Source organism: Ambystoma mexicanum, chromosome 3q (genome assembly GCF_040938575.1).
Source record: "Ambystoma mexicanum isolate Mex_15411 chromosome 3q, UKY_AmexF1_1, whole genome shotgun sequence".
NCBI classification, from domain to species: domain Eukaryota; kingdom Metazoa; phylum Chordata; class Amphibia; order Caudata; family Ambystomatidae; genus Ambystoma; species Ambystoma mexicanum.
The window spans coordinates 1,047,454,650-1,047,481,350 of NC_090926.1; the positions used below are offsets into that span (position 1 = coordinate 1,047,454,650).

Below are 26,701 nucleotides of genomic sequence, written 5' to 3' on the forward strand. Positions count from 1 at the left end.
AAGGATGCTTGTTTCACAGGATGGTAAGCTCACATGAGCGATCTGACAATGGGCAGACTGCATCTTCTAAAGCTGAGAGCGGTCACACTGGCTCTGATGTCCTTTGTGTCTTCCATCCAGGGAAATAATGTCCTAATAATGAAAGACATGATAGCCATTCAATACCTCAACAAGCGAGGAGGTGTAGGGTCTCTTCCACTGTGCAGGTAGGTTAAAGAGAGGTTACACAGGCTTCACCCGAAAGGCGCTCTTAGCTTCTACATTTCTAGAATGGCAAATGTCAGACAGGATGACCAACTATTTATTGATTACATTGATAATAGGATAGGCCAAGGCATGTCTAAACAAACTCTATCATGGAAAGGATGTCCCTGAAAACCTAAGAGCCCATTCCACCAGAGGAGCTGAAACAATGTTGGCTCCCCAAAGAGGTGTTCCAGTGCAGGGGATTTGCAATGCTGCACCTTGTTCCTCATTCCACACACTGTCAGGCCAGGATGCTCAATTTCGAAGAGTGGTTCTGCTCAATATTACGTGCTAATAAAAACTGTACAAAAACCTCTTGTCCTACCTCCATCTACAAAACTGCTATGGGAGTCTATTTAAGCTGAGGTATGCATGGGAGGGCACAATCCATTAGAATGGAACATCCATCTGAAAGAAACTTACCATGGCTAATTTGTTCTTCTCAGTTTTAAGATCCTGTAGGAGTGTGACTGTGTTGGCCAAGGAATTTAGCATTGAGTTAGAAGGATTCATATTGCCCAAGTAGCTGATAAACGTGCAGCCTCAATTGCCTTGCATTCTATATTAATCACTGAGGATGATTAATGGGACCTCCCCGAGTTTGCACATACCTACAGGCTCAGATAGCTACCGCCTTTCGTTGCACATTGTGTAAATTTGCACATGCCAGCTCCTCTGGATTGCATGCGAGTTTGCACATTTATCGTGTCTGTCTGTCTAATTCAGCATAAAATAGTAGGTGGTTTGTCTTGTTATTTGCACACCTCTCACATGCTGAGGGTTAACTATCAGGGTCTGCCTTCTATTTCATTACATAATGTCATTTTCAGGCCTTGTATAGGACAGAGCTGAACAATTGAGATGTGTTTAATAACTTATTTTGTAATATTTGTAAAGACCAGAAATGTTTAATATTTTGTGTTTGATATTGCTGCTTTATTGATAGTATTGTCTATTCTGTAAATCATGCCATGTTTTATAATGTCAAATGTTTTATGAGTATTCTGTATTTATTGGTGAATGATGAAATTAAAAGCATAATGATGAACTTGGTCTTTGGAATCTGTCAGGTTCTCCAGTCTCCAGGGGCTATGTGAACACCTCACCTCCGAACAGAGCTCACACCCTTTTCCAGTCCTAGACACTACAGTACTCTGAAAAGAGCCCTGAAAAGAGTTGGAGGGTGGTAGTTCTCGTCAAAAGTGAGGATCTGTGAGGAGGTTGTATGTCTTCACTTGCTTCTCATGTCCTTTTTATGTCTGCTCACTAACTAGTGCCTCCTTGAATGTGAAAGAAACTAGTCATTCTTCATAGTCTATTTCTTGTTTTCTAGAGGAGAAATGGGAGGGACAGTATAGCTAAAGACTGTATGATGGGTTCTGGTTAGGATGCACCCTCCGGAGTAAGATTGGATTCATATAAATCTCTTAGCCACTTGGTTACAATAAAAGGTCAGTTATTTCCAAAGGTAGTACGTTCCAAAATTAAGTTGTAATGTTTCTGAATAAGGTTACAGTGTTTCCGAATAAAGGTGCAGTGTTTCTAAATAAAGTGCAAATGTTTCTGAATAAAGTTTCAATGCCGCTGAATATAGTTGCAATATTCCTGAATAAGGTTGCTCTGTCTCTGAAACAAGTTGCAATGTTCCCGAAATAAAGTTGGAAAACCCCATTACTGAATGTTTGCTTCTTTCCCCAAAATGTCTGTTTCTTCTCAAAGTCAAATCTTCCTGTTTATACAGATTACTCTAAGTAAGTAACACTCCCCAAATATTTCCAAAAGATACACTGTTTGCGCTAATCCCCTAGAGTGTGCCGAATGATCATTTGTTCTTCACTGCTAAGGTTGCAAAGCCCCTCCTTGTACCTGGCTGAGATTTTCATTTCTGGGGATTCGTATATGGTTGCTGCCAATCAAATCTCGCAGGATTTCGGGAAACTCCTTAGTTCTTAGAGCATCTGCTCATGCTCATGGCTTGTGGACAACATCTCTGTCTACCCAGCACATGGATCTATTCCACCAGCAAACCAGAAGGTTGTTTCACTCCTCTACTGTGTTTCTTTCCTTGGCAGTTTGGTGCCTGAAAACTAACATTCGACCATCTGGATGTTTTGGAATGCAATCTTGAGGTGAACGTTTTGGCTACAAAGGGAACAACTTGCTCACAGTACAAAGGGAATTGTCTCCGGTTTTGTCACTGGAAGTGTGTTTCCCCAAAATCACTTGCAAGATTTGATGGATGATATTCTTTCCTTCCTGTCCAGTTTGACGAGTTAGAGAACTCAATTGTATTCCTGTGACATCTTTGGAAGTGTTGGGAACTTGCTTTAAGGCTCAGGGCAGATGTATTTCTCTTTCATACACAGTAATTAAGAGACATTTCTCTGGCATTTGCCATTGTTTTCCTCCACAGAGTACGCCCCTTCCACCTTGGGACCTCAATATTGACCTGGCTTTTGCGGCTCTGAGCCTAGTTTAATAAAAAATGGCATTTTGGTGACCATCACCTCGGCCCATAGATTTAGTGAGATGCAGGCACTTTTAGCTTAAGAGCATTAAACCATCATTCATAAAAACAAGTTCATTGTTCTAACTCATCCTTCATTCCTTTCAAAGGTAGTATTGGATTTTAATATCAACTATGAAATAGTTAAGTCAATCTTTTTCTCGGAACCGCAATCAGAAGGAGTCTGGGGTTTCCAAAGTCTGAATGTCGAAAGAGTGCTAATGTTCTCGAGAGGGCTGGTTTACTCAGGTCATTTCATAGCATTTGAATGGCATGCCTAAGTGTGCAAGCAGCCAAACAAAACATTGCTAGATGGATAGTTTCCTGCATTGAGCACTGCTACAAACTGCAGAGGAAAGTTCCTCCAAAAGAGCAGCACTCCCACTTAAAGAGATATAAGGCCACTCATGTGCCATTCCATGGGAGGCAATCTGCAACATGCCTACATGAGCCTCTTCATCTGATTATGCAAGCATTATTCTCTTGACACCAGTTTGAGGGCTGAGGACCAGTTTGTTCAGGTGGTCCTTAGGAACTGTTTGCATTAATTTAGGCTCCTTCTCCCAGGTAGAGGATGGGATGCTTGGTACACTTAGGAGAGGCGAAGGGATGAAGGAGTAAGGAAAAGTAACTTATCATAGAGACTATTGTCTATTCCCAGCTCATAGTCCTCTTTCCTCCATATGCCCGCTCAACATCTTCCTAAAAGTAGTTAGTTCTTCCAGTCTACTCTGTGGCTGATGGAACAGGTGTGGAGGCTAAGGGAAGGGCTGCGCTCCTGTGTGTGTTACCCAGCCCTCACGGGAACATTTAGAGAGGAAGCGTGCTCTTCTGTCAAAAGCCTCCTTTGTTTGAGCAATCCACTAATTTGTTCAGTTTCATTTCATGTAACTTTGAAAAGTATCTCTGGCCTTGCCTTCATTTGGGAAACCACGTCACACCCTCAAGGATGTACTGTTACAGTTTATGCTTGCATTTTACATATCATTCATTTACTGCTGTTGATTTTTGTGTTACACATATATAGTACATTCTTTGTGTGCAGTACACATTTTTTGCTTAGGGATTATATTATTCATACTGTATTAGAAATAAGTGGAGGCACATCCAGGCGACCCACTTGACAGGTCCCCAACAAGCTTTGGTGATATGATTCTTAGATCACTACAGTGATATAATGCAGCTCCCACTCTGTTACACCCTCGGTGTGGTCCATTACTAGTACGCTTCCCTATACTTTAGGGGGGAGGGTAAAGGAAAAGGTTCATAATTGTGTTTCTTAAAAAACGGTTAAATATTATGCATTCTTATATTTAAATCTTTGTTTCATTGCTTTTTACTTTAGTCATGTGGTGATATTTACAAAGGATTGTCTCAGACAGGCGCTTGGGGCTGCTTTGATGAGTTTAATCGGATTTCTGTGGAAGTATTATCAGTAATTGCTGTGCAGGTAGGTTTTTTCTTCAAGTAAGTTTTCTTCTATATGATCTTTTTCTTGGTATTATATCTGTGTTTCACAACTGTACAATTGATTTAGTGTACGATACCTGTATGAAACCCCTTGAAAAACTAAGCAAGACATTGCAATGGATTGCATTCTCCCACACATTCCTCATCTTGATACATAGTTATCCAGCATCAGTTGCTCAGAAACCTTTTTCCACACAGGGCGTAGCGTTGCTCAATATCATCATTGGCAACTGGCTCCTATACAGCAGCTCCACTCCTCGACAACGGACGTGACATTGATCGCCATATAAAAGGAATATACTGCCCCCTTACCTCAGTTCATTTTGTTTGCACGCTCAACATCGATTCTAACCAATTCAATCTTTCAACAGTATGCCTATCTTCACGTGCCTATTCACAGGAAGCACATGCAGTTCCTAAGGTTTGTCATCAGGGACGCACATTAACAATTCAAGGTGCTTCCTTCGAATGGATTGTGTCCTCCCACGTATTCCTCATCTTAGATATGTATCCTTACCTTCAGCTTTGCTGCTTCGGATATATCCTTACCTTCAGCTTTGCTGCTTCGGAAATTGTTTCTCTCTCTACCAGAGGGCGCTCCACTCGAGGCGACAGCGTCAATGTCCCTCTGTGGCATCCGTCGAGTGTCGACCTCATCCGTAGAATAAATGCCTCGAGTGCGCCCGTTGGCCTCAGTTCCGTTTTTCCGTTAGCTTCGCTTTGGATCGAAATAAAACAGCGCTTCAGTCTTAAGCGATTATGCCGTCTTCCTCGAACCCATCTACTCCGAAAACAGGGTTTAAGAAGTGTCTAAGGTGCGGCAGAAAAATGTCGCTGACCGACCCTCACCGTAACTGCCTCTGGTGTCTCGGGTCCGAACATCGGATCGATGACTGTGGTTCGTGCCAATCCATGACCCACAAGGCCTTGAAAGAAAGACGAGGTAAACTGGCAGTGGGGGAGGAATCCTGAAAGTTTTCTTCGAGAGGGAAGAAAGATTCAGCTGAGTCTTCGGCAAAACACCATAAAAAATCACGATCGAGGAGTAGATCAAGGAAGTCCTCTTCTTCTTCGTCCACAACCGCGAAAAAGAGAAAACACCGATCTCCCTCTTCTTCTTCTTCCTCGACTTCGGAGTAAGTTATTACTTGTCCAACTAAACACGACTCCCCTAAAAAGTGGGAAGCATTTAGAGAGTCCATGATGAAAATTTTAGAGAACGCGGCCCAGACCCCCTCAAAAATGTCTGTTGAACGTCATGCCTCTAGTCACAAAAGTGACAGAGGAAGGTCTAAACTAAGAAGTCCGACAAGAAATTGTCGACGGTGTTTTCTAGGAACTCTTCCCAGACACCTAAAAAGACAGACTCTACAAAAAAGACTTTCGACGTCGATAAGTCATTAAAGACTTTGACGAAAACATCTTCGAAGCCTCTGTCGAAGGCTGTCGAGTATAAAGGGTCAACGACCCAACAGAAAAAAGTCACGTTGAATATTTTATCGATGACCTCGAAGATTTCTTCGACGGCGTCCAGTGTTTCGAAGACTACTTCGACAACATCGACTGCCTCGAAGATTCCTTCGATGCCATTTGTAGTGCCTTTGAAAACATTGAATAATACCTCGACAACATCGAAGCTTCTGTCGACGTCGACACCAGGGTTAAAACATATTCCTCAAAAAATATTTCACCCTGAAAACAGACATGATTTTTTCCATACTATGTCATCTGTATATGGAGAAATGTCATCCGAAAATGAAGAATATGAAGAACAAGATGAATCTGAGGTTACATCATCAGGTGTAAAATATGGGACAAGAGATGTTCCAGAGGAATTAATAAATCCTCAATCAAAAATGCAGGATTTGTATGAATGTTTACTGTCTGCAAGTGGAATAGACACTTCTCCAGCATTGGATCTTTCATGGATTCACATGCTTAGAATATTCCCCGTCGACAGACTGGGAACCCTCGGTAAGCTTATATAGCCTTTTCCTATAGGAAAACTTTCGACACTTTAGTGTCCTATCTACGTCGTTTTGGGCCGCACACGCACGCCCTACCAAGACGTAGCGGTATAAATGCCCCGCCACCGTGGGTCCTTCCAGATTTTGACCGTCTCCAAAGTGGGAACACCTCGTGTATTTTTCTACTTGGTTAGGTTGCGCTCTTCTCCTGATGTCAGGAAAAGCTAAAGAAGGTCCACGAGGGGGATGTGCATATGGACTGCATTTATTGTCTGCAACCTCACCACTCGGCTGACGACTGCGACATTTGTAAGGGCTTCTCCCAGAAGACCCTTAAGGATCGGAGTCGCAGACTTGTCGAATGGTTGAACGATGGAGCGGGGGCATACCCGCCTTCAGAGGTGGCCTCAACACGCAGCGTGGCCTGGGCATCGAAATCTTCAGGGGCCCCGCACCACTCATCATCATCGGAGCCCCCGGTGAAGAAACCTAGACCGGTGGGCAAGGAGTCGTCGGAAGGCCGCTCCAAGGACTCGGCATCGAAAGGTGCCTTTTCGTCCTCATCTTCGACGAGAAAAGATAAAGACAAATCAAAATCCTCCTCAGGCGATCGTCATGGATCGACCTCGAGTTGAGAAAAAGAAAAACGCAGGTCGAGTTCAGAAAAGGCGGGAGCAACGCATAAACCTGCACGACCACCGTCGTCGACGGTTGGACGGTCGTCTACGACTTCTCTGCCATTGACGCAGTTAACATCTACCGCACCTGCATTGCAGACGTCGACGACGACGCTGACAGGACCAACTATGGCTTCATCGACGGATATCCCTCAAAGGGCCTGGTACCCAGAGGTCTATGACCCAGTTTTACCGGACACACTCCTACAGCAAGAGGCCTTGTCGGTGTCTTCGGGGGACGAGGTCGAAAGGGTAGCTGCCCCGGCAGACCTGGGGTTACAACTTACCAAGCCTGTCTCCGAAAGCTGTCCTGGTTCTACCCCTTCTGCTGAATCCACAATCGATTCTATCGTTGGAAGTCTTATCCACGCTGCAATCTCTGCTACGGACACTGGACGATAGACTGCCTCGAACATCCCCGGCCGGGTTGGTCGTCGACTACCCGGGCCCGTCTCGCCGTCCTCCACCTGCAACCCCCGCTGCAGGGCCTCCGGAAGCAAGCCTCTCGGTTCCACGCTGCGAGGAAGGGGAGCTGTTGGATTCGGAATCAGGCAGCAGGGCGTCATCAATAGTCTCACTTTCCCCCTCCAGGGATCCGACCTGGCAGTCCGATGTGGAGTTGGAAACGCCAAGGAGCCCGGCTCAGCCGTCTCCCCCAGATGATATCGGATCATTCCATAACATGATGGCTAAAGCCTGCAAGGAATTTGGGCTGGCACAAGAAGAGGAAAAGAAAGATTGCTTTCTTTTCGACCACATGGGTCAAAGGAGAAAGTCAGTGTTTTCAGTACCCATACTAGAACACGTGTGGAAGGAAGGTCTGCAGACCATGTGTCACCCTTTCTCAGAGCCAGCGGTTAAAGGTCGTCTGGAAAAGAAATTCAAGGCCCCGGACTCTACTCCCAAGTGCCTTTCCTCACAACCGACACCTTACTCTGTGGTGTCGGCGGCGGCGGCGAGAAAGGCGAGGGCTCAACACAAGTGTACGACCCCCCCGGAAAGTGATGCTAGACGCCAAGATGCATTCGGCAAGAAAGTCCTGACGGTAGGTGCTACCACGGTTAAGGCGGCCAATTCTCTTGCCATAGTCGCTAGATACGACAGGGAAATGTGGCACCGGCTGGCATCCATACTCGAACACCTTCCGAATGAACATCGAAAAGCGGCTATGTTGCTAGTCAGGGAAGGTGAGGAAGCTTCAAACCATGCAATTAACATCGCAGTAGATCTTGCAGAGTCGGGTTTCAAGCAGGTGAACAACGGTGTGGTCCTCCGACGGCAGGCATGGCTGAAATGCACCAATTTCTGACCGGAGGTGCAGTACAAGGTACTGGATATGCCTTTCGAAGGGGACCTCCTTTTTGGCGAGAAGGTCGACGAAGCCCTGAAGGGCATAAAGCAGGACTCAGACAATGCGCGTTCTTTGGGAGCTCTCCAGAGTGGTCGGGGTTCCCGGTCTTTTCGTCCCTTCAGAGGAGCTTCGGGGAACTCGAGGTTCTCTTCCAGGGACCGTTCCTTCGGTAGATCAACATATTCCTCTCAAAGATACAGACGAGCTTCACAAGCAGCTAGACAGCGCCGGGACTACCAAGCCCCTAAGAAAAGGGCAGGTTTCTCGTCGTCGACGAGGGATAAGCAATCTAAGAGTCAGCAATGACGGGCATTGGAACGTTCTGGGGGGCAGAGTATCATGTTACATCAAGGAATGGGAGCTGATAACCACAGATCAATGGGTGTAGAATACGGACATTCCCTGCAGTTGAAAAGCAACCCTCTGCATATTCCACCAGTGCATGTAGCTCATTCCCATCTGAGCGTGTTGCTGCAGGAAGTGGCACTTATGCTACAAAAAGGGCTATAGAACAGGTCCCGTCGTCGCAAAGTGGTCAAGGGGTTTACTCCCAGTACTTTGTGGTGAAAAAGCTGAATGGAAAATGGCGTCCCATCCTAGATCTGCGAGAACTGAACAAGTCGTTGAAGAACATAAAGTTCAAGATTGCTCACGCTCCAAGAAGTAGTCAGGTCAGTTCAAAAAGGGGATTTTCTGGCATCTCCCAGACCTGCAGGACGCGTACTTTTACACAACGGTGTGTCCGCGACACAAGAAATACCTGGGATTAGCTGGGATTAGTCAAACCATCCCTCGACAGGATCACCAGGCTCAGTCGTTTGGCAGGCCAGCTGAAGATCAATTCCAGGTTGTCAGTGAGAAAATATACGTCAATGCTGGGAGCTATGGCGTCCTGCATTCATCTAGTGCCCAACTGTCGCCTTTTCATGAGGCCAGTTCAACAGTTTTTGGCAGATCGTTGGACGCAGTCTCAGGGTCTTTGGTCAGACAAGTTGACCGTCGACGACGTCGAGCTCATGTCAACCCTATGGTGGTGGAGGAATTGTTGGAATATTTCCAAGGGAGTGCCTCTACAGGAACCAGAATTCCAGTTCACAGTGGTGACGGACGCGTCCCTAACCGGCTAGGGAGCGCATATGGGCACTCTGCAGACACAAGGCCGCTGGTCTCAGAAAGAATCTCTCCTACACATCAACATTCTGGAATTGATAGCAGTCCGCTGGGCCCTGAGAGCGTTCGTGCCTCACATCAGGGGATCCACAGAGAGAGTTCTGATGGACAATACCACGACAATGTTTTATTTACGAAAGCAAGGCGGTACGCGGTCCAGGACCCTCTCCATCGAGACTCAGAACGTGTGGCACTGGGCCCTGAAGCACGATATATCCATCATAGCCCATCATCTGCCAGGAGTGAAAAACGAGCAGGCGGACTCGCTCAGCAGAAAGATGGACCAGATTCATGAGTGGGAAATAAACGACGATCATTTGGCTAAGGTCTTCCAGAAATGGGGACAACGGACGCTGGACCTCTTTGCCACGAAGGCAAACAGGAAGTGCAAAATGTACGCCAGCAGATGGCCACAGGAAAATTCAGTGGGAGACGCTTTTTCCTCCCCGTGGACGGATGAGTTCCTCTATACCTTCCCTCAGTTTCCCCTGATACGGAGGACTCTGAAGTGGATACGCAGGTACAGGTGCCGAGTCATCCTGATAGCGCCATGTTGGCCGAGGCAACCATGGTTTTCCGACCTTCTTCATCTGTCAGCGGACCACCCGATAACGTTCCCAAAAGAGCCCAACCTCTTGTCCCGGGAACGAAGGAACGGTGTGGCATCACAACCCGAACAGTCTCAACCTCACGGCTTGGCTCCTGACTTTTCGGAGTTTGGGACCTTGACCATTCCATCGGACTGTCGAAAAATATTACAGGCTGCGCGGGCCCCGTCCACCAACAAGTCTTACAGGTGTAAGTGGAAAAGATTCTGTGTGTGGTGCCAAAGGCAGGCGGAAGTGGAACCTCTGAGAGTTACTCCGGAACAGATCCTCCCGTATCTGTTGCATTTGGCGAGGAGTGGCTTGTCTTTTCATCTCTAAAGGTTCACCTGGCGGCCATCTTTAGGTTCACAAGAAGGAGGAACTCTACGCCGTTGTTTAGTGACAGATTAGTTAAACATTTCATGAGAGGTTTGTTTTGGATGTTTCCCCCGGTTAAGCGTTTTCCACCAACGTGGAGCCTTAACTTGGTACTTGCAGGTTTGATGAAATCACCTTTTGAGCCAATGGCCACGGCGTCCATGAAGTTTCTATCTTGGAAAGTGGCTTTTCTAATAGCCATAACGTCGGCTAGACGAATCTCAGAGTTACAAGCACTGGTCATAAACCCTCCATATCTCAGATTCTTCAAGGACAAGGTGATCTTGTCGACGAGTCCTCGTTTCATCCCGAAAGTTCCTATGATTTTTCATAAACACTCTACCATGGTCCTACCCACCTTCTTTGCAGCGGAAAAGGTTCTGCATAATCTCGATGTCAAGAGGGCTCTGAAATTCTACCTGCATCGTACCCAACAACTTCGATCGACACAGCAGCTCTTCGTTGCGTATGGCCCTTCAGCAAAGGGGAAAGCAATTTCGAAACAAGGTCTGGCTCGATGGTTCTCGTCGACGATTGCTTTCTGTCACTCGAAAGCGGGAAAGCCGCTACAAGGGCGTCCGAGAGCCGATTCGACCAGAGCGACCTCGTCATGGTCAGTGCCCCATCCATTTACCCGCCACTACTGCTTAGAACGACAGCATGCGTACGAAGTTCAAATGGGCCGAGCAGTCTTGCGGCATCTTTTTCAATAAGGTAAGCCCTTTCTCTTCGAGAGGGTTCTATGCTGGTTGGATATGTGTTTATACATGCATATATATGTATCTATATATATAGATACATATATGCTTTTAATTATATGCACGAACATGCGTATGTGGTTCCAATGCGTGCTTTATGTATCCTGTTTTAACTTATGTATATTGCGGTATGCAATACGGTGACAGGTGGTTAATTTCAAATCTTATGTAATCATGGTTCGTTTTCTTTGGCAGAATGGGGTGATTGCTCGATTGCAGTTACACCTCCTTCATTGTTTCACGTTCACTGCTGTGCATTCTATTCTAAGCATGTGAATCCATGAAAGATCCAATGGTGGAGAAGGGAATAGTTTCTTACCTGTAACTTCACATTTTTTCTGGTTTCACCCCGTTCCACTTGGAGGGGTCGAAATCTGGAAGGAGCCGTGGGGGCGGGGCATTTATACTGCTACTTCTTGGTAGGGCGTGCGTGCGCGGCCCAAAACGACATAGATAGGACACTAAAGTGTCGAATGTTTTCCTATAGGAAAAGGCTATATAAGCTTACCGAGGGTTCCCAGTCTGTCGACGGGGAATATTCTAAGCATCTGAATCCATGAAAGATACCAATGCTGGAAATATGGAGTTACAGGTAAGAAACTATTCCCATATTCCAGAATATGAATTTGAGAGACCAGATCCAGCAGAACATGCTGATCTGGGTTACAAGAAAACTCATGAATAGAGTAACAGAGTTTATGAGGTGGGGTAATAATGCACCTGTATACCAGGATGATGACATGACAGATATTTTGTCAGGAGGTCCTCAACCAGACCCCATACTTCCTTTTCATATTGCCCTGCAAAGGAGAGTACATGCTGTTTGGGAAAGACCGAAATCTAGTCCAGCAGTAAATAGAAAATATGTGGCAAAATACAGACCTTGTAACTCTGACCCAGAGTATTTGAGTAAACATCCTCTCCTGAGAGTCTGGTAGCTCAGGCAGCCACATCAACAAAAAATGCTGCATACCCCACTATACCCCCTGATAGGGATGACAAGAAAATAGATACTTGGTTGAAAAAGATCTTTACATCAGGGAGCATGGCTCTGAAGTCTACCAATGTATCTTGTACATTGGCTAGATTTAATTATACTCTGTGGGACTGCATGTCAGCGGCAGCTCAACACATCCCGGAAGGAGAGGAACGTGATGGTTTCCTATCCATAATTAAGAATGGTAAGGAGGCTTTGGGAGAATGCCTTCAAGCATGAATGGACACTGCTGACAGTATCAGCAGGTCCATGGTGTCTAGCGCAGTGCTACGGAGATTTGCATGGCTAAGGAAGTCAGGTTTTGCACCAGATGTTCAATCTGGACTCCTTAACATGCCATTTGATGGCTTGAGGTAGTTTGGCAGCAAGGCGTATGAAAGTTTGGAGAAGCTGCAGACCTCCAAGGCAGCGGCAAAGTCACTTAGTGCCGCTATATGACAACCTCAGCAACGCCCTTACACAGGCTCATCTTCCTGGAGGGGTTGTCCCTTTCGTTTTTACTCCTCATTTGGGAGAGGAAGGGGACAGGCCAATCAAAGGGGGCAAAGAAAATTTCCTCAGGGGCGAGGAAGAGGCGCTAGATCTGCCCCAGCAGCAGCATCTGTCCCTTCAGCCGCTGCTGGAGCTGCCGCAAAACCACTCTGAGGTTTTGACTCACAATACCCCAGTGGGAGGCAGGATCTCACAGCATCTGAAAGAATGGCGGGGTATTACTTCAGATGTTTGGGCACTGGAAACAGTATCCCAAGGTTACTGCCTTCCTTTTCTAAAGAAACCTCAGAATCACCCACCGGAATACTACTCTACCAAAAATTCAGACCCGCTCCTGTTGCAGGAAGTTTTAACCCTGCTAGAGAAAGGTGCAATAGAACATGTACCTGTAGTGGAGAGGAACAAGGGTTGGTATTACCCATATTTCCTCATTCCAAAGAAGGACGGAGTGCTGAGACCCATCTTGGATTTGAGAAACTTGAACAAGTTCCTCAGGAAGGACAAGTTCAAGATGGTCACTCTTTCTCAGATCCTTCAGGCTCTCCAACTTCAAGACTGGTTGGTATCATTGGACCTTCAGGATGCTTACTTTCATGTGCCAATCCATCTCAAGCACAGAAAGTACCTGAGGTTTGCGATTGGCAACTCTCACTATCAGTTTCGAGTTCTGCCTTTCGGGTTGACCTCCGCCCCAAGCGTTTTCACCAAGTTGATGGCAGTAGTGGCAGCGAGTCTCAGAAGAGTGGGGATTCATGTCTACCCCTATTTGGATGATTGGATGATTACGGCACGTTCTCCAGAACAAGTCCAGGGTCAACTATCCAAGACTTGCCACTTCCTTCACAAACTAGGGTTTTCTCTGAATTTAAAAAAGTCAAACATGATACCATCACAGAAGCTCCAGTTTATAGGAGCAGTCTTGGATACTCGTTCGGGCAAAGCCTCGCCTCCCGAAGAGAGAGCTCACCACATTCTGCAGATGGTGACAAAATTCCAGAATGCCCAGTATCTACCGGCCTTCAATTTTCTCAGGTTGCTCGGCCTCATGGCATGCTGCATTTTTCTGGTGCCAGAGGCCAGATTGAGGATGAGATCCCTTCAATGGGCCCTCAGGACTCAATGGTCCCAATTTTCAGGGGAAATGACAGATCTCTTACAAGTTCCAACCAGAGTAGCTCAGGACCTACAATGGTGGGTTTGCAAAGAACACATCCTCAAGGGACAATCTTTTTGGCAGCCATGGCCGGAGATCACGGTAGTGACGGACGCCTCACTCACGGGGTGGGGAGCCCACACCAACGATCTGACAATCAGTGGTCGTTGATCTCCATCAGAGTCCAGACTACACACCAACCTTTTGGAGCTGAGGGTGATCAGCCTAGCGCTGAAGGCCTTCTTGCCCTCTGTACGGGGAAAGAATGTCCTGATCATCACGGACAACACAGTGGCCATGTACTACCTCAACAAGAGAGGAGGAGTAGGGTCACTGCCACTGTGCAGCGAGGCAATGCAGCTCTGGTTCTGGGCAATACAAGAAGGGATCTCTCTATCTGCCATTCACCTAGCAGGAGATCAAAACACAGCGGCGGACGCTCTGAGCAGGCAGAGCACAGTCTCTCACGAGTGGGAGATATCTCAGGAAGTCCTTATGGAGATCTTCGCCCTTTGGGGAACCCCTCAAGTGGATCTGTTTGCGACCATTGTCAACAGGAAGTGCGAACTGTACTGCTCAAGAGAATTTCCCGAGAGGAGCTCTAGGAGACGCATTTGTAGTACAGTGGGAATTTCCTCTTCTATATGCATTCCCTCCAGTCCCTATGATCCCTCAGGTAATCAGGAGGTTGAGCAAGTTCAGGAAAACCATAATCCTATTTGCCCCAGATTGGGCCAGGAGAACGTGGTACCTGGATCTTCTCGACATGTCCATCTGCCCTCCAATACGTCTTCCAAAAAGAGAGGATCTTCTCTCGCAAGAGGGAGGTCACGTTCTCCATCCAGAGGTCAACATACTCAACCTTCACGCATGGCTTCTGAGAGTTTGATATACAAGGATTGGGACCTTCCGGATGATGTTGTGGAGGTGTTGCTTTCGGCCAGGAGGCCAGCAACACAATCTTTGTACCGGTATCGTTGGAATAAATTCAGTAACTGGTGCAGGGATAAGAATGTGGATCCTTTTGAATGTGACATTCCAATGGTATTATCTTTTCTATTACATTTCGCTAATCTGGGGCTCCATGTTAAGACAATAAAAGGATATGTAGCAGCGCTATCTATCTTCAAGCGCTCATCAGAAGAAAGATCTTATTTTAAGATACCCTTAATAATACAATTTCTAAAAGGTTTAAATAATGTTTTTCCACCAGTACCTTTTCAAGTTCCTGTGTGGGATTTACATTTGGTACTTACATTTCTGACATGTGCACTTTAGCCTTTACATTCTTGTCCGTTAAGGCTTCTTACATTAAAAATGATACTTTTAATTGCATTGACATCAGCCCACAGAGTAAGTGAGTTACAGGCACTTTCGAGTGGTCCTCCTCACACCATCTTTCAGAAAGATAAAGTTGTCCTTCGAGTTAAACCATCTTTTCTGCCAAAAATAGTTTCAGACTTTCATCTGTCACAGAAAATAATTCTACCTGCATTCTACCCTCCTCCTCACACATGTAAGGAAGAGGAAAGACTGCATAGGCTAGATCCCAGAAGGGCTCTAAGCTTTTACATCTTAAGATTGTCAAAGATACGTCAGTGTGATCAACTTTTTGTGGGATACACTGGCCGTAAATTGGGACTAGCCGTAACCAAACAAACATTATCAAGATGGATAATTTTAGCCATAACAGAGTGTTATAGGCTAGCCAGAAAAGATCCCCCTGAGGGCTTAAGAGCCCATTCAACTAGGGGCATAGCAACTTCAAAAGCACTTAAGAGGGTGTCCCTGTGCAAGATATTTGTGCAGCAGCCACATGGTCATCCATGCATACTTTCATCAAACATTATGCTTTGGACTCAACTACATCTCAAGGAGGTTTATTTGCCAAATCTGTACTACATTCGGTACATGACTAAAAGGCATCTGTACTCCCGCCTCCAATACAAAACTGCTTTGGGATGCTATCTAAGATGAGGAATACGTGGGAGGACACAATCCATTCGAAGAACAAGTTACTTACCAACTGTAACGTTCTTTCGATTGGATGTTCCTCCCACGTATTCCTCATCGACCCTCCCATCCTACCCCACAGTACAGTTTACGTGGTTTACACTCTAAATTCTTTCAAGGCTTGGGTCAATAAAAGGCACGCCTTTATTTATAATACATGGGCTCTGATACGAAAAAACAGAACTGAGGCCAACGGGCGCGCTCGAGGCATTTATACTACGGATGACGTCGACACTCGACGGATGCCGCCGAGGGACATCGACACCGTCGCCTCGAGTTCAGCACCCTCTGGTGGAGAGAGAAAACATTTCCAAAGCAGCAAAGCTGAAGGTAAGGATATATCCGAAGTAGCAAAGCTGAAGGTAAGGATATATATCTAAGATGAGGAATACGTGGGAGGAACATCCAATCGAAAGAATGTTACAGTTGGTAAGTAACTTGTTCTTTTGGCTTGATCTCTGCAACAGCGTATTTACCAAGCTGATGGCAGTAGTAGCGGACCACCTCAGGAGAGCTGGCTTCTTTGTGCTCACGTACTTGAACAATTGGCTGATCTGAGCACGGTCGCCGTAACAGGCTTTGAGGCACCTCAGAGTAACAGATCTCATCAAATCAAAAGCTCCAACTCATCAGAGCGATCTTGGATACACGGGAGGGGTAGGCTTTTCCTCCTGATGAGAGAGTCGCCAACGTGGAACACATGGTCAGTCTCTTTCAGATCTCCAGCAATCTACCAGAATCAGCATTCTTGTGCCTACTGGGCATCGTTGCATCCTGTATTTTCCTGGTGTCACATGCAAGACACCGGATAAGATCCCTTCAGTGACTTCTGAAGAGCCAGTGGTCACAGTACTTTGGCAAGATGTTGGATGTCCTCCGAAGTGTCGAGGTCTGTGTCAAATGGCCTAGCGTGGTGGAGCGAGAGGACAAACATGTCGGCGGGAAAACCTTTCTGGGCAGCATGGCCAGAAAAGCAGGTTGTCACGGACGCCTCAATGAAAGCCTGTGGAGCTCATTGCAGCTCATTCCAAATCAGCAGCCACCGGTCTCAGAAGAAGAAAGTTTACCACATGAATCTGCTGGAGCTGCGAGCAGTCAGACTACCGCTGATGGCTTTTGTGCCTTCTCTGCAGGGGAAACATGTCTTGGTGTTAATTGACAACACAGTGACTATGCACTACCTCAGCAAACAGGGAGGTGTTAGATCACTGTCCCTGTTTAGCAGTGGTCGAAGTGAGCAGGAGCGATTGGGAGTGGTGCTCCTCTACTTTGTTTTTAAGTTTTACTGTTCTTATACTTTTTTGAAAGCACTCAGAGGCATCCCGAGTGCCTCTGAGTGCTGTTGGCTGAGTTGGGGCCATCATCACTGTCAGAAGCTTTGCCGGATTGAATCAGGAGTGTTTTACTGGCCTTGTCACCTGTGCACTGGAACAGCACATAAAGCACGGTCTGCGCGCATCCCTACGTACGCATCCCGGGTGCCTCTGAGTGCTGTTGGCTCAGTTGGCACCACCATCGCTCTAAGAAGCTTTGCCGGAGTGAATCGGGAGGTATCCTAGATTCAAAAATGTACACATTGCTGCTTACCCACTGGATTAATTGGAGCTCTTTGGACTGTTTGAGACATACTACGTGCCCTATTCTAATTGTAAACACTTTATTTTGTAGTGTTATCCTCCCCCCTCCCCAGTGTACCGGAACCAGCACATAAGGCAAGGGCCGTACACATAGGCGTGTGCTCATCCCAATTGCCTCTGAATGCTGTTGGCTTTTGGCTGGTCCGGTGGGGCAAGGGGGGGTCAGGGCTGACACCCTCCATTTGTGGAGGTGCATGTTGTAATACCATAAGGACGGTAAATTATTCTTGTCTTGTAAAGTGTCTAACTGGGCGTACTTTACTGTGGAAACTTTTATCTCGGGTAGGCTCTTTAGTGTTTTCAATTGTTGCTTGCTGACGGCGCAGTGAGTTCTAATAGCCCATCCTTCTCCAGCATTAGATCTTTCATGGATTCACATGCTGTTACTATTCCCCATCGTCAGGCTGGGAAAACCCGGTAACTTTAAAATAATAGTTTTCCTATGGAAAAAACATTGACACCTTGAGTGTCCCATCAACGTCGTTATGAGTGCCTTGGGCAGCACCAGTGGGACGTCGAGTGTATATCTCCGCCGCCGCAGCTTCCCCTCAGATTTCAACTGTCTTCCAAACCAATTGGATTACCTCACGTTCTCTCCCGAATTCTATTTTTGTGAGAACTTTTTTCTTCACTTCAGCTTTCACTGTTTCCAGTCTTTTGACAAAAGGAAAATTTGTTTCCGGTCCCGTTCGGGAATCCTCGGGTCCGAAGAAATCTTTGTTCAGGCCGTGTGAGAGCTGCGGCCTCAAGAATGTATACAAGGGTGACCGGCATTCAGAGTGCCTTACCATTTGTACCCTAATCATTTGGCCGAAGAGTGTGATATCTGTCAAGGGTTCTCACAAAAAACCCTCAAGGACAGAAACAGGCACCTAATTTGTTGGCTAAATGAGGGAGCATATCCGGCTGTGGAGGTTGGCTCTTCATGCGGTGGCAGGGCTGCCACTTCCTCAGACAAGAGGTCACCATTGCGCCAAAGATCAAGCTCAGAAGAACCACTAACAAAGAAACAGAGGACAGGTGAGCCGGCGCCATCTTCTAGTCAGGATAAGGCCAAGCTTTCGCTATCCCTGAAAAGGCCTCTGAAGAGCGGTGAAGGTTCATAAGTTCCCCCTTTTCATGACACTTCCAGATCACGCTCAGAACGACCAAAGGAGAAAAGCTCACACCCACAAAAATCTGCGGACTTGGTCCATAAATCTTTGTCAATGGAAAAGTTCAAATCAAGGCCTACCTCTTCTTCCTCATCTGTGAAGAAGCCTTCGTCCACTTGTAAATATCACTCTTTATTCGCGTCCCATAGGTCCTTGTCTGGCCACGAGTCTTCTAAACACAAATCCAAGTCATCCCCAAACCGTCACCTTCTCCATCAGCAAGGTTACCGGTGACGAAGACAGTATCGACGGTAGGATTGCCCACATCAAAGTCTCGTCTCCTGTCAACAACTGGGACAACGATGACTAGATCAGTCGACGACCATCTCGAAATTGGAAACAGAAGTCCTGTCTCTCAAGATCAAATCAAAGCAGACAACTGCGCCTACAGAACAACCTCTTTTATAAACGTCCCCAGGAAATCTTACGACACAAAATTACATCTGACTTTGAGGCAACTTATGACGATCAGCCAGTTTTTGAGTCAGATCCCGATGAAGGGGGTTCAGAGCTGCCTTTCACAGATCCATCCATCCTGGGCCTGCAGCAGACAACTCAAAATTCTCTTTACGGTCCACATCAATGGACTTGTGGGTTGTCCCACCTCTCTTAAATCCCCAGTCATTGCTGTCTATGCAAGTACTCTCCTCCATGCAATTGCTCCTAGCACAACTAGATGCTAGCCTTCCAATGCCTCAGGCTCCACCAGTCCCACTGTTGGAAAGCCCGCAGATTACTCCTCGCCAGAGGGAAGCTTCTACTTCCATACAAGGCTCTCGCCCCAGAGAATAATCCCTGTCTAAACCCCTCCTCCGTCCCCTAGAGCATTTACTCCTCGAAGCAGAGAGCAGGAAGAAGGAGAGTTGGATGACTCGGACCCAGACATTGCCCCACAAGACACCATTTCCATTTCCACCGTCTCCTCTTCTCCAAAGAGGGCGGACACTTGGGATACAGACCTAAATCAGGATGCGACAGGTAGCCTGGCCCAACCATCTCCCTTAGATGACATAGGCACATTCCATTCCATGTTGGCCAAGGCCTGCCAGGAATTCAGCCTTATTCCATGGTAGGAAAAGAAGGACTGTTTCTTATTCTGCCACATGGGGAAGAGGAGAAAAGCTGTTTTTTCAATCCCAATACTAGATCATGTATGGCAGGAGGGGTTCCGTACAATGAAACACCCATTTACGGAACCAGCAGTCAAAGGTTGTTTGAAAAAAAATTCAAAGCTTCCAAATCCACTTGGAGTCTATTGTGTCTGTGGCAGCTAGTCGAAAAGCTTGCACCCAACACAAGTGCCCCACATCTCCGGATAATGATAACCGCAAATTGGACGCCTTTGGCAAGAAAGTCAGTACTATAGGGGCAACTACCGTAAAAGCAGCCAACTCTTTGCCCATCGTTGCAAAGTATGACCGGGAGATGTGGCACCATCTAGCCCCACTACTGGACCGACTTCCAAAGCAGCAGAGGAAAGAAGCTATGCTTTTGGTGCATGAGGGGAAGGAGACATCAAACGATAGATTAAACATTACGGTCGACCTAGTCGAGACGGCTTCAAACAACTTAACAACGGGGTGATTTCTCTGTCGCCAAGCTTGGCTTCGCGCACATATTTCTGCCGCGAGGTACAGCACAAGGTTGTGGATATGCCTTGTGACGGTGAGAATCTTTTCAATGATAAGATCGGCAAAGCTTTAAAGACCATGAAAGCAGATTCGGATACAGCAAGGTCCCTTACGGCTCTGCAGAAGATCATTTCTCCCCTTCTCGTTCCTTCCGTGGGGTCTCAGGAAACACAAGATGTTCAGGTTCTCGAGACAACAAGGGATACAACAGATCCACATACTATTCCCAAGACTATAGGCATTACATTCAAACCGCCCAACGCAACAACAACTAACAGAGTCAAAGAAACGGGATCTTCCTCTTCACAAAGAGGCTTTCAAAACAAAGCACAATAATGATTTCCACAGGGACAGTCAAATAGGAGAGAAGGTGGCGTTCCACCTCAGTGAGTGGCGTTCAATATTCACAGATAGATGGGTACTAGATGCTATCCAATACGGCCACTTGTTGGAGTTCAAACGTCCACAATTTCCCATTCCTCTGGTAAAAACGTCCCAATCTTACCTAAACATCTTACGTCAAGAGGATCGGCTCATGTTAAAAAAAAAGGGCAATCGAGAGGGTTCCCCTCTCAGCACAAGGAAAGGGCACCTATTCCAGATTTTTCGTTGTCAAAAAGCCAAACGGAAAGTGGCGCTCTGTTCTAGCCCTACATTTTTCCCTACAGTGGAGAATCATAGTTATGGTTTCCCCTCTCCCCCTGCTAAGGGTAAGATGTGTGCTCCTGGAGGGGAGTCTTTCCTTGGTCACCTGAAATGAACTAATGATTTCACCACAGCTTCCATAATTCTTAGAGAATGCATTAGCAATTTAATTGGATTCACCTGAAGTGAAAGGCACCACAGCCTCCCTGAAGAGTGTTGGGACACGAAAGCGCTATGAGGAGGAGAACAGCAGCCCAAATGCAACATAAGGGATCCGGCCCTATGAACATTTGAAGGAGGAGAACAGCAGTACCAATGCAGCATAAGGGATCTAGCCCTGTGAATATTTTTGCAACAATTGGGATCTAACCCTGTGAATATTTTTGCAACAATTGGGATCTAACCCAGTGAATTGGACACTTTGGGATTTAACCCATTTATATTTTTTCTTTTTTCAGGTAGTATATTGGCCAGGAATTGGAGTGCATGCCTCACCTCTCTTTTTTACATGTAATGTTGGATTCTATTTGTGATGTCTGCTCTCCTGAGCTTAGACAGCACTTGGCTGATTCAAGGGAGATAGATCCTAAGAAGTTAGCTAAGGCTGCTGACTTGTGGGTTGCCAACAGGGGTACTCACAAGGATTGTGGGGCAACTCAGAAAAAGGAAGAGGGAAAGAAGTCAAAGAAAGACAACAAAGAGAATTCCAATAATTCCAATCCAAAAGAGGGCCACAAACATAACCAGGGTAAGCCACAAAGGAAACCGAATCAGGCTAGTGTACTATCTGGTCCCAAACCAGATGGAGGTCAGAACAAACCCCCATTCCAGAAAGCATTTGGAAAATGCTTTGTTTGTGGGTTAACTGACCATGTGAAAGAAGATCCCAGATGTAAGGGTAAACCTTCAGGGGTCCACACTGTCTCCATAGCCTTCTCCCAGGTGGATGAAGTACCCATAGCGAGTGGAAACTTTCAGTTACTAGCTGATGAGCCCATGAAAGTCTCAGCTAGTGTTTCTTTAGTATCTTTGGGACTTTGGGAACAACAGAACTTAGATGCCTATAACTTAATCCCAGATAATGCTAAAGAGTATTACAAAGACAGTGTGCTTGTCAATGGTCAGGAAAACCCTGCCATCAGAGACACTGGAGCCAGCATAACTGTGGTTGATGAAGGTTTTTTAAAGGTGGAGAATGTAGCTAAGGCACCCAAACACCTAACCAAGTTAGCTCGAGGCCCTGTGCAAATGGTTCCCCAGTTACCAGCTCTCATCCAGTGTAATGACATGACTGTCAGAATACCTGTAGGTGTGCAAAATAACATACCTGGGAGGGTCATGCTGGTTAATGACCTTAAAACTCTTAGAGTTGTGTCTAGTACCCCCAGGCTCCCCAGCAGAAGGGAGAAGGAGCTCACAAGGTCTGCTAGGGAGAGAAACCTGAGAGGCTCTTCTGGGACATGATAGAGTAATCTATCACCCCAAGTCCACAGGGCTTACTTACTGCTATTGCAGGTCAGAAAGAGACACAGGGGAAACCCAAGTCTGCCAGCAAGAAACCAGAAAGTACTCCTGTGCCCAGATGGACATCTCCAAGACTGTCCAAAGTCACATCAATGACTCCTCCACCAGCTGAGGCTGAGTGTGAGGTTCAACCCTGTATGGTTCAACTAGATACTGAGGAATCAGATCTAGAAGAAGATCTTACCCTGGTTGGAGATCTTGACCCTGTTGACCATCCGGAGCTGCAGTCTTTACTGGCAGAAGGTGGACCCAGCAGGGCAGACTTCAGCAGAGGACAAAGAGAGTGTCCTACTCTTGAAGGTGTTCGCCTACAGGCAGCTTCTCAGCTCGATGGGAAAGAGCCTGGAAAGTATAGGTTGCACTGGGAAGATGGCCTCTTCTACAGTGAACCGACTGAGTGAACCCCTGGAGACTACAAAAGAATTGTAGTACCTCTAGTGAACCGACTCCAGTTCCTGCAGTTACCCCGCGAGATACCTTTGGCTGGTCACTTAAGTTTTAAGAAGACCAAGGAAAGGCTCCCTATTTACTTCTACTGGCCTAAAATGGGGTCAGAAGTAGATCAATTCTGCAGAAGCTGCCACACTTGCCAAACCTCTGGCAACAGTGGAGCCAAGAATGTGGCACCCTTGGTGCCTCTCCCAGTGGGGGGAGTTCCTTTTGAGAGGGTAGAGATTGACATTGTTGGTCCTCTTGATCCTCCCACATCTTCAGGCAACAGGTTTATCCTGGTTGTAGTGGATCATGCCACTAGGTATCCTGAAGCAATACCTATGAGGACTGTTATGGCTCAGGCTGTGGCTAAGGCCCTACTTGATATTTTTACCAGAGTAGGTTTTCCTAAGGAGGTGATATCTGACAGGGGATAACATTTTATGTCCTACTACATGCAAGCCATGTGAAAACCCTGTGGAGTCACCTACAATTTCTCAACTGCCTACCATCCCCAAATCAATGGGTTGGTGGAGAGGTTTAACAGAACTATGAAGAGCATGATAGGTGTTTTAGAAGAACCCCTTAAAAGAAAGTGGGACCTTCTACTGACATGCCTTCTCTTTACATATAGAGAAGTCCCTCAGGAGGGAGTAGGTTACAGTCCCTTCAATTTTTTTTATGGCCATCCAGTCAGAGGTCCAGTGGCCCTGATTAAGGAGGGGTTGGAGAGTGATCCTTCTCCCAAGCCAGTCAGAGTGACTGACTATGTGATAGGTCTCCGGAGGAGAATGTTACACATGATGGCAGAGGCAAGTGATAACTTGAAGGCTGGTCAAGCTCTGGTCAAGCATTGGCATGACCAGAAGGCTAACATGGTTGAGTTTACTCAAGACCAGCTTGTTCTTGTTATGGTCCCCACAAGGCAGAGGCCCTTGCATGACAAATGGATATTACCCTTCAAAGTTGTGGGTAAACCTCGAGAGGTGAACTATTTGGTGGACTTAGGCAATCCTAAGGAGGCTCCCAGAGTCTTTCACACCAACTGTTTGAAGGCTTATGTCTCTAGACCTGACATAGGAGCTTTGCTTCTAGCTTCAGCTCAGGAGGAGAGTAAATCTCTGCCTGACCTCCTCAGAGGCTTACCTTTAGATGAGCAAGTGGAAGGAGTTAATCTCTCTTCCAGTCTCACATCCGACCAGCAGGATGAGTGCAAGTTGCTGTTCAATCAGTTTGCCTCCCTGTTCTCACTTTCACCAGGCTTGACCCCTTGGGACCAGCATGATATACCCACTGGTGACTGTCTGCCTGTCAAAAGCAGGGGGTACAGAATATCAGACAATGTAAGAACCCATATAAGGAGTGAGGTCAACGAAATGCTTGATCTCAGGGTTGTAGAGCCCTCTACTAGCCCATGGTCTAGCCCAGTTGTGCTTGTACCAAAGGCAGGATCCAAGGAGTTGCGATTCTGCATGGACTATAGAGCTCTAAGTGCCGTCACAAAGACTGATGCCCATCCTTTGCCTAGGACATATGAGCTGATGGACAAGCTTGGTGCAGCCAAGTTCCTCAGCACATTTGACCTAACGTCAGGCTGTTGGCAAATAGCCCTGACAGACCATGCCAAGGAGAAAACTGCATTCTCCACCCCTTCCTTGAATTGGTCTCTACCAATTCAAGGTATTGCCTTTTGGACTAAAGAATGCACCTGCTACATTTCAGAGGATGGTCAATCAAGTTCTGAATGGGATGGAGGACGTCTGCATGACATACTTGGATGACATTGCAGTGTTCAGCTCTACATGGAAAGAACATATTGAACACCTCGGATATGTATTGCAGGCCCATCTAAAGGCAAGCAAATGTCAAATTGGTCAGAGTACAGTGGTCTATCTTGCACATGAGGTAGGAGGAGATGAAGTAAGGCCATTGCCTAGCAAAGTACAAGCTGTACAAAACTGGGCCACCCTACTACTCAAACCTAAGTGAGAGCCTTCTTAGGTCTCACTAAGTATTACAGGAACTTCATAGAGAACTGTGGGACCATAGCTTCTCCCTTGAATGTCATCTCCTCTCCCAAATTCCCTAAAAAGGTCAAGTGGAATGAGGAGTGCAATCAAGCTTTTGAAGGTCTGAAGAAAGCCCTTTGTCAAGCTCCAGTCCTGACTACCACCAACCCTTTTTGTTGTACAAACTGATACTTCTAATGTAGGTATAGGTGCACACCTTAGTCAACTGGATGAGAAAGGTAGGGAACACCCCATTTGTTTTATCAGCAGGAAGTTAAAGGATCCTGAGGCAAAGTGGGCAACAGTAGAACATGAATGTTTTGCTACTGTGTGGTCACTGAATAGGTTTAGACCATACTTGTATGGATCTACCTTCACTATTCAGACTGACCACCAACCCTTGAGATGGCTGATGCAAATGAAAGGGGAAAACCCAAAGTTACTCAGATGGTCAATCTGCCTACAAGGATTTGATTTCTTCATTGAGCACAGAGCAGGAAGTCACCACCAAAATGCTGATGGTCTCTCTAGGATGTTTCTAACCGACTAGAGGTATGAGATCCATCCAGGAGTGAATTCAATCCACCTGTCCCTTAGTCTGGGGAGGGTGAGTATTAGGGAGAATTCTCATTTTATGGCTAATTTCCCTTACCTAGTGAGTCCCCCAGCAGCTTTGCTGGATTTATGGAGTTATTTTTTCCACTTGGTAAGAGTGTGAGCTTTTCCCCCACTCTTACCCATGTTTTGCCATGTGTATTTCATCTGTTTTTGTGATTGTGGACTCTGGAGTACATCACTTCAGTAGCCCCCTTGTTTTGTGTGTTACACAGCACCTTCAGTGCAGTGACACAGGGTTGTCTTATAGACTTCCCACCGACTCCATTTCTGTGGCTGACTACTGTCCCCCAGAAAAGGGTAAAGTTGCCATTAACTTCACCTAGTCATTAAACCACAGATCCAGTACACCCCATCTCACATGGAGCACTGGAAATGGTTACTCCTTATCCTTTTTTTATCTGTATCCTTGTTTTGCTCTTTTAACATTTAGACTTTGCTGGTCGCAGTGGTATCTACCCTAAATTTTCTACCGCGATTATATTATATAAAGGTGGTATTGTTTTAGGCTATTATATTAGCCTCGAACATAAACCCGCTTGACTAAATACTCTTTCATGTTGCTCCGGTTGGGTTTAGTCGCCATTTCTTTTTGTTAAAGTCCTTCTTGTGTTTTACTTTGTGTGGCAAACCAGGTTTGCCTTCTTTGTTCACAGTCTTTTGGCGGGCTTCTTCCAAGAACCCCGCCTGGGTGTCTAGGTGGGCTGAATGTGGGGGTGGGGGTGTAGTCACCCCCTGCACAGAGTATCCGAGGAAACCCAAGTCGCACTTTCCCCTGCTGCGTGATTGACAGCCAGACTATGTGAATGGGGGATTTTCACATAAAAGGCAGGACTCTTGGGCTGGAAGTCAGAGTCACCACTGGCACTACAAGGAGCCGAAGAGAAGCGGAGAAGAAGTCGGCTGCTGCAACTACCCCGTCCCGGTGAAGCCCTGCTGCAGTCCTGAGCTATCTACCCTTCGACGACCAGAGAACATCCAGTCCGGAGTCTTCTTCCCTTGAGCCTGGTGGGGTCAACCAGCTCATCTTCCACAGCCAGAGGATCCTCTTCGTGGTTGAAATCGCTGCACACTGATGTAGTGGTCTGGATAGCCATCTGAAGAGCCTCTCCTGTTTTTAAGGAACAAATCTTTTATTCACCATCGCTGCTGCTGGCTTCATCCCTGTGTGGTACAGACCCCTCCAGATGTCCTCCTTCTTGCCGAAGCTCCAGGAACAGTGGGTCTGCAGGAAACTACCAGGAACAAGTGCCGTGGCACCAGCTTCTTCATCGAATAAGGTAATGTGT

The 26,701-nt window shown here is 46.5% G+C and overlaps 1 protein-coding gene across 1 annotated transcript in view; it reads left to right on the forward strand.

The window, feature by feature from the left end:
- The window catches only part of DNAH17 (dynein axonemal heavy chain 17), an 8,024,690-nt gene that overhangs the window by 3,996,232 nt on the left and 4,001,757 nt on the right, over positions 1–26,701 (forward strand). Inside the window, exon 36 of the mRNA XM_069655242.1 lies at positions 4,098–4,202. Within this exon, the coding sequence (XP_069511343.1) occupies positions 4,098–4,202 (105 nt within the window). The remainder of the gene's footprint in view (positions 1–4,097; positions 4,203–26,701) is intronic.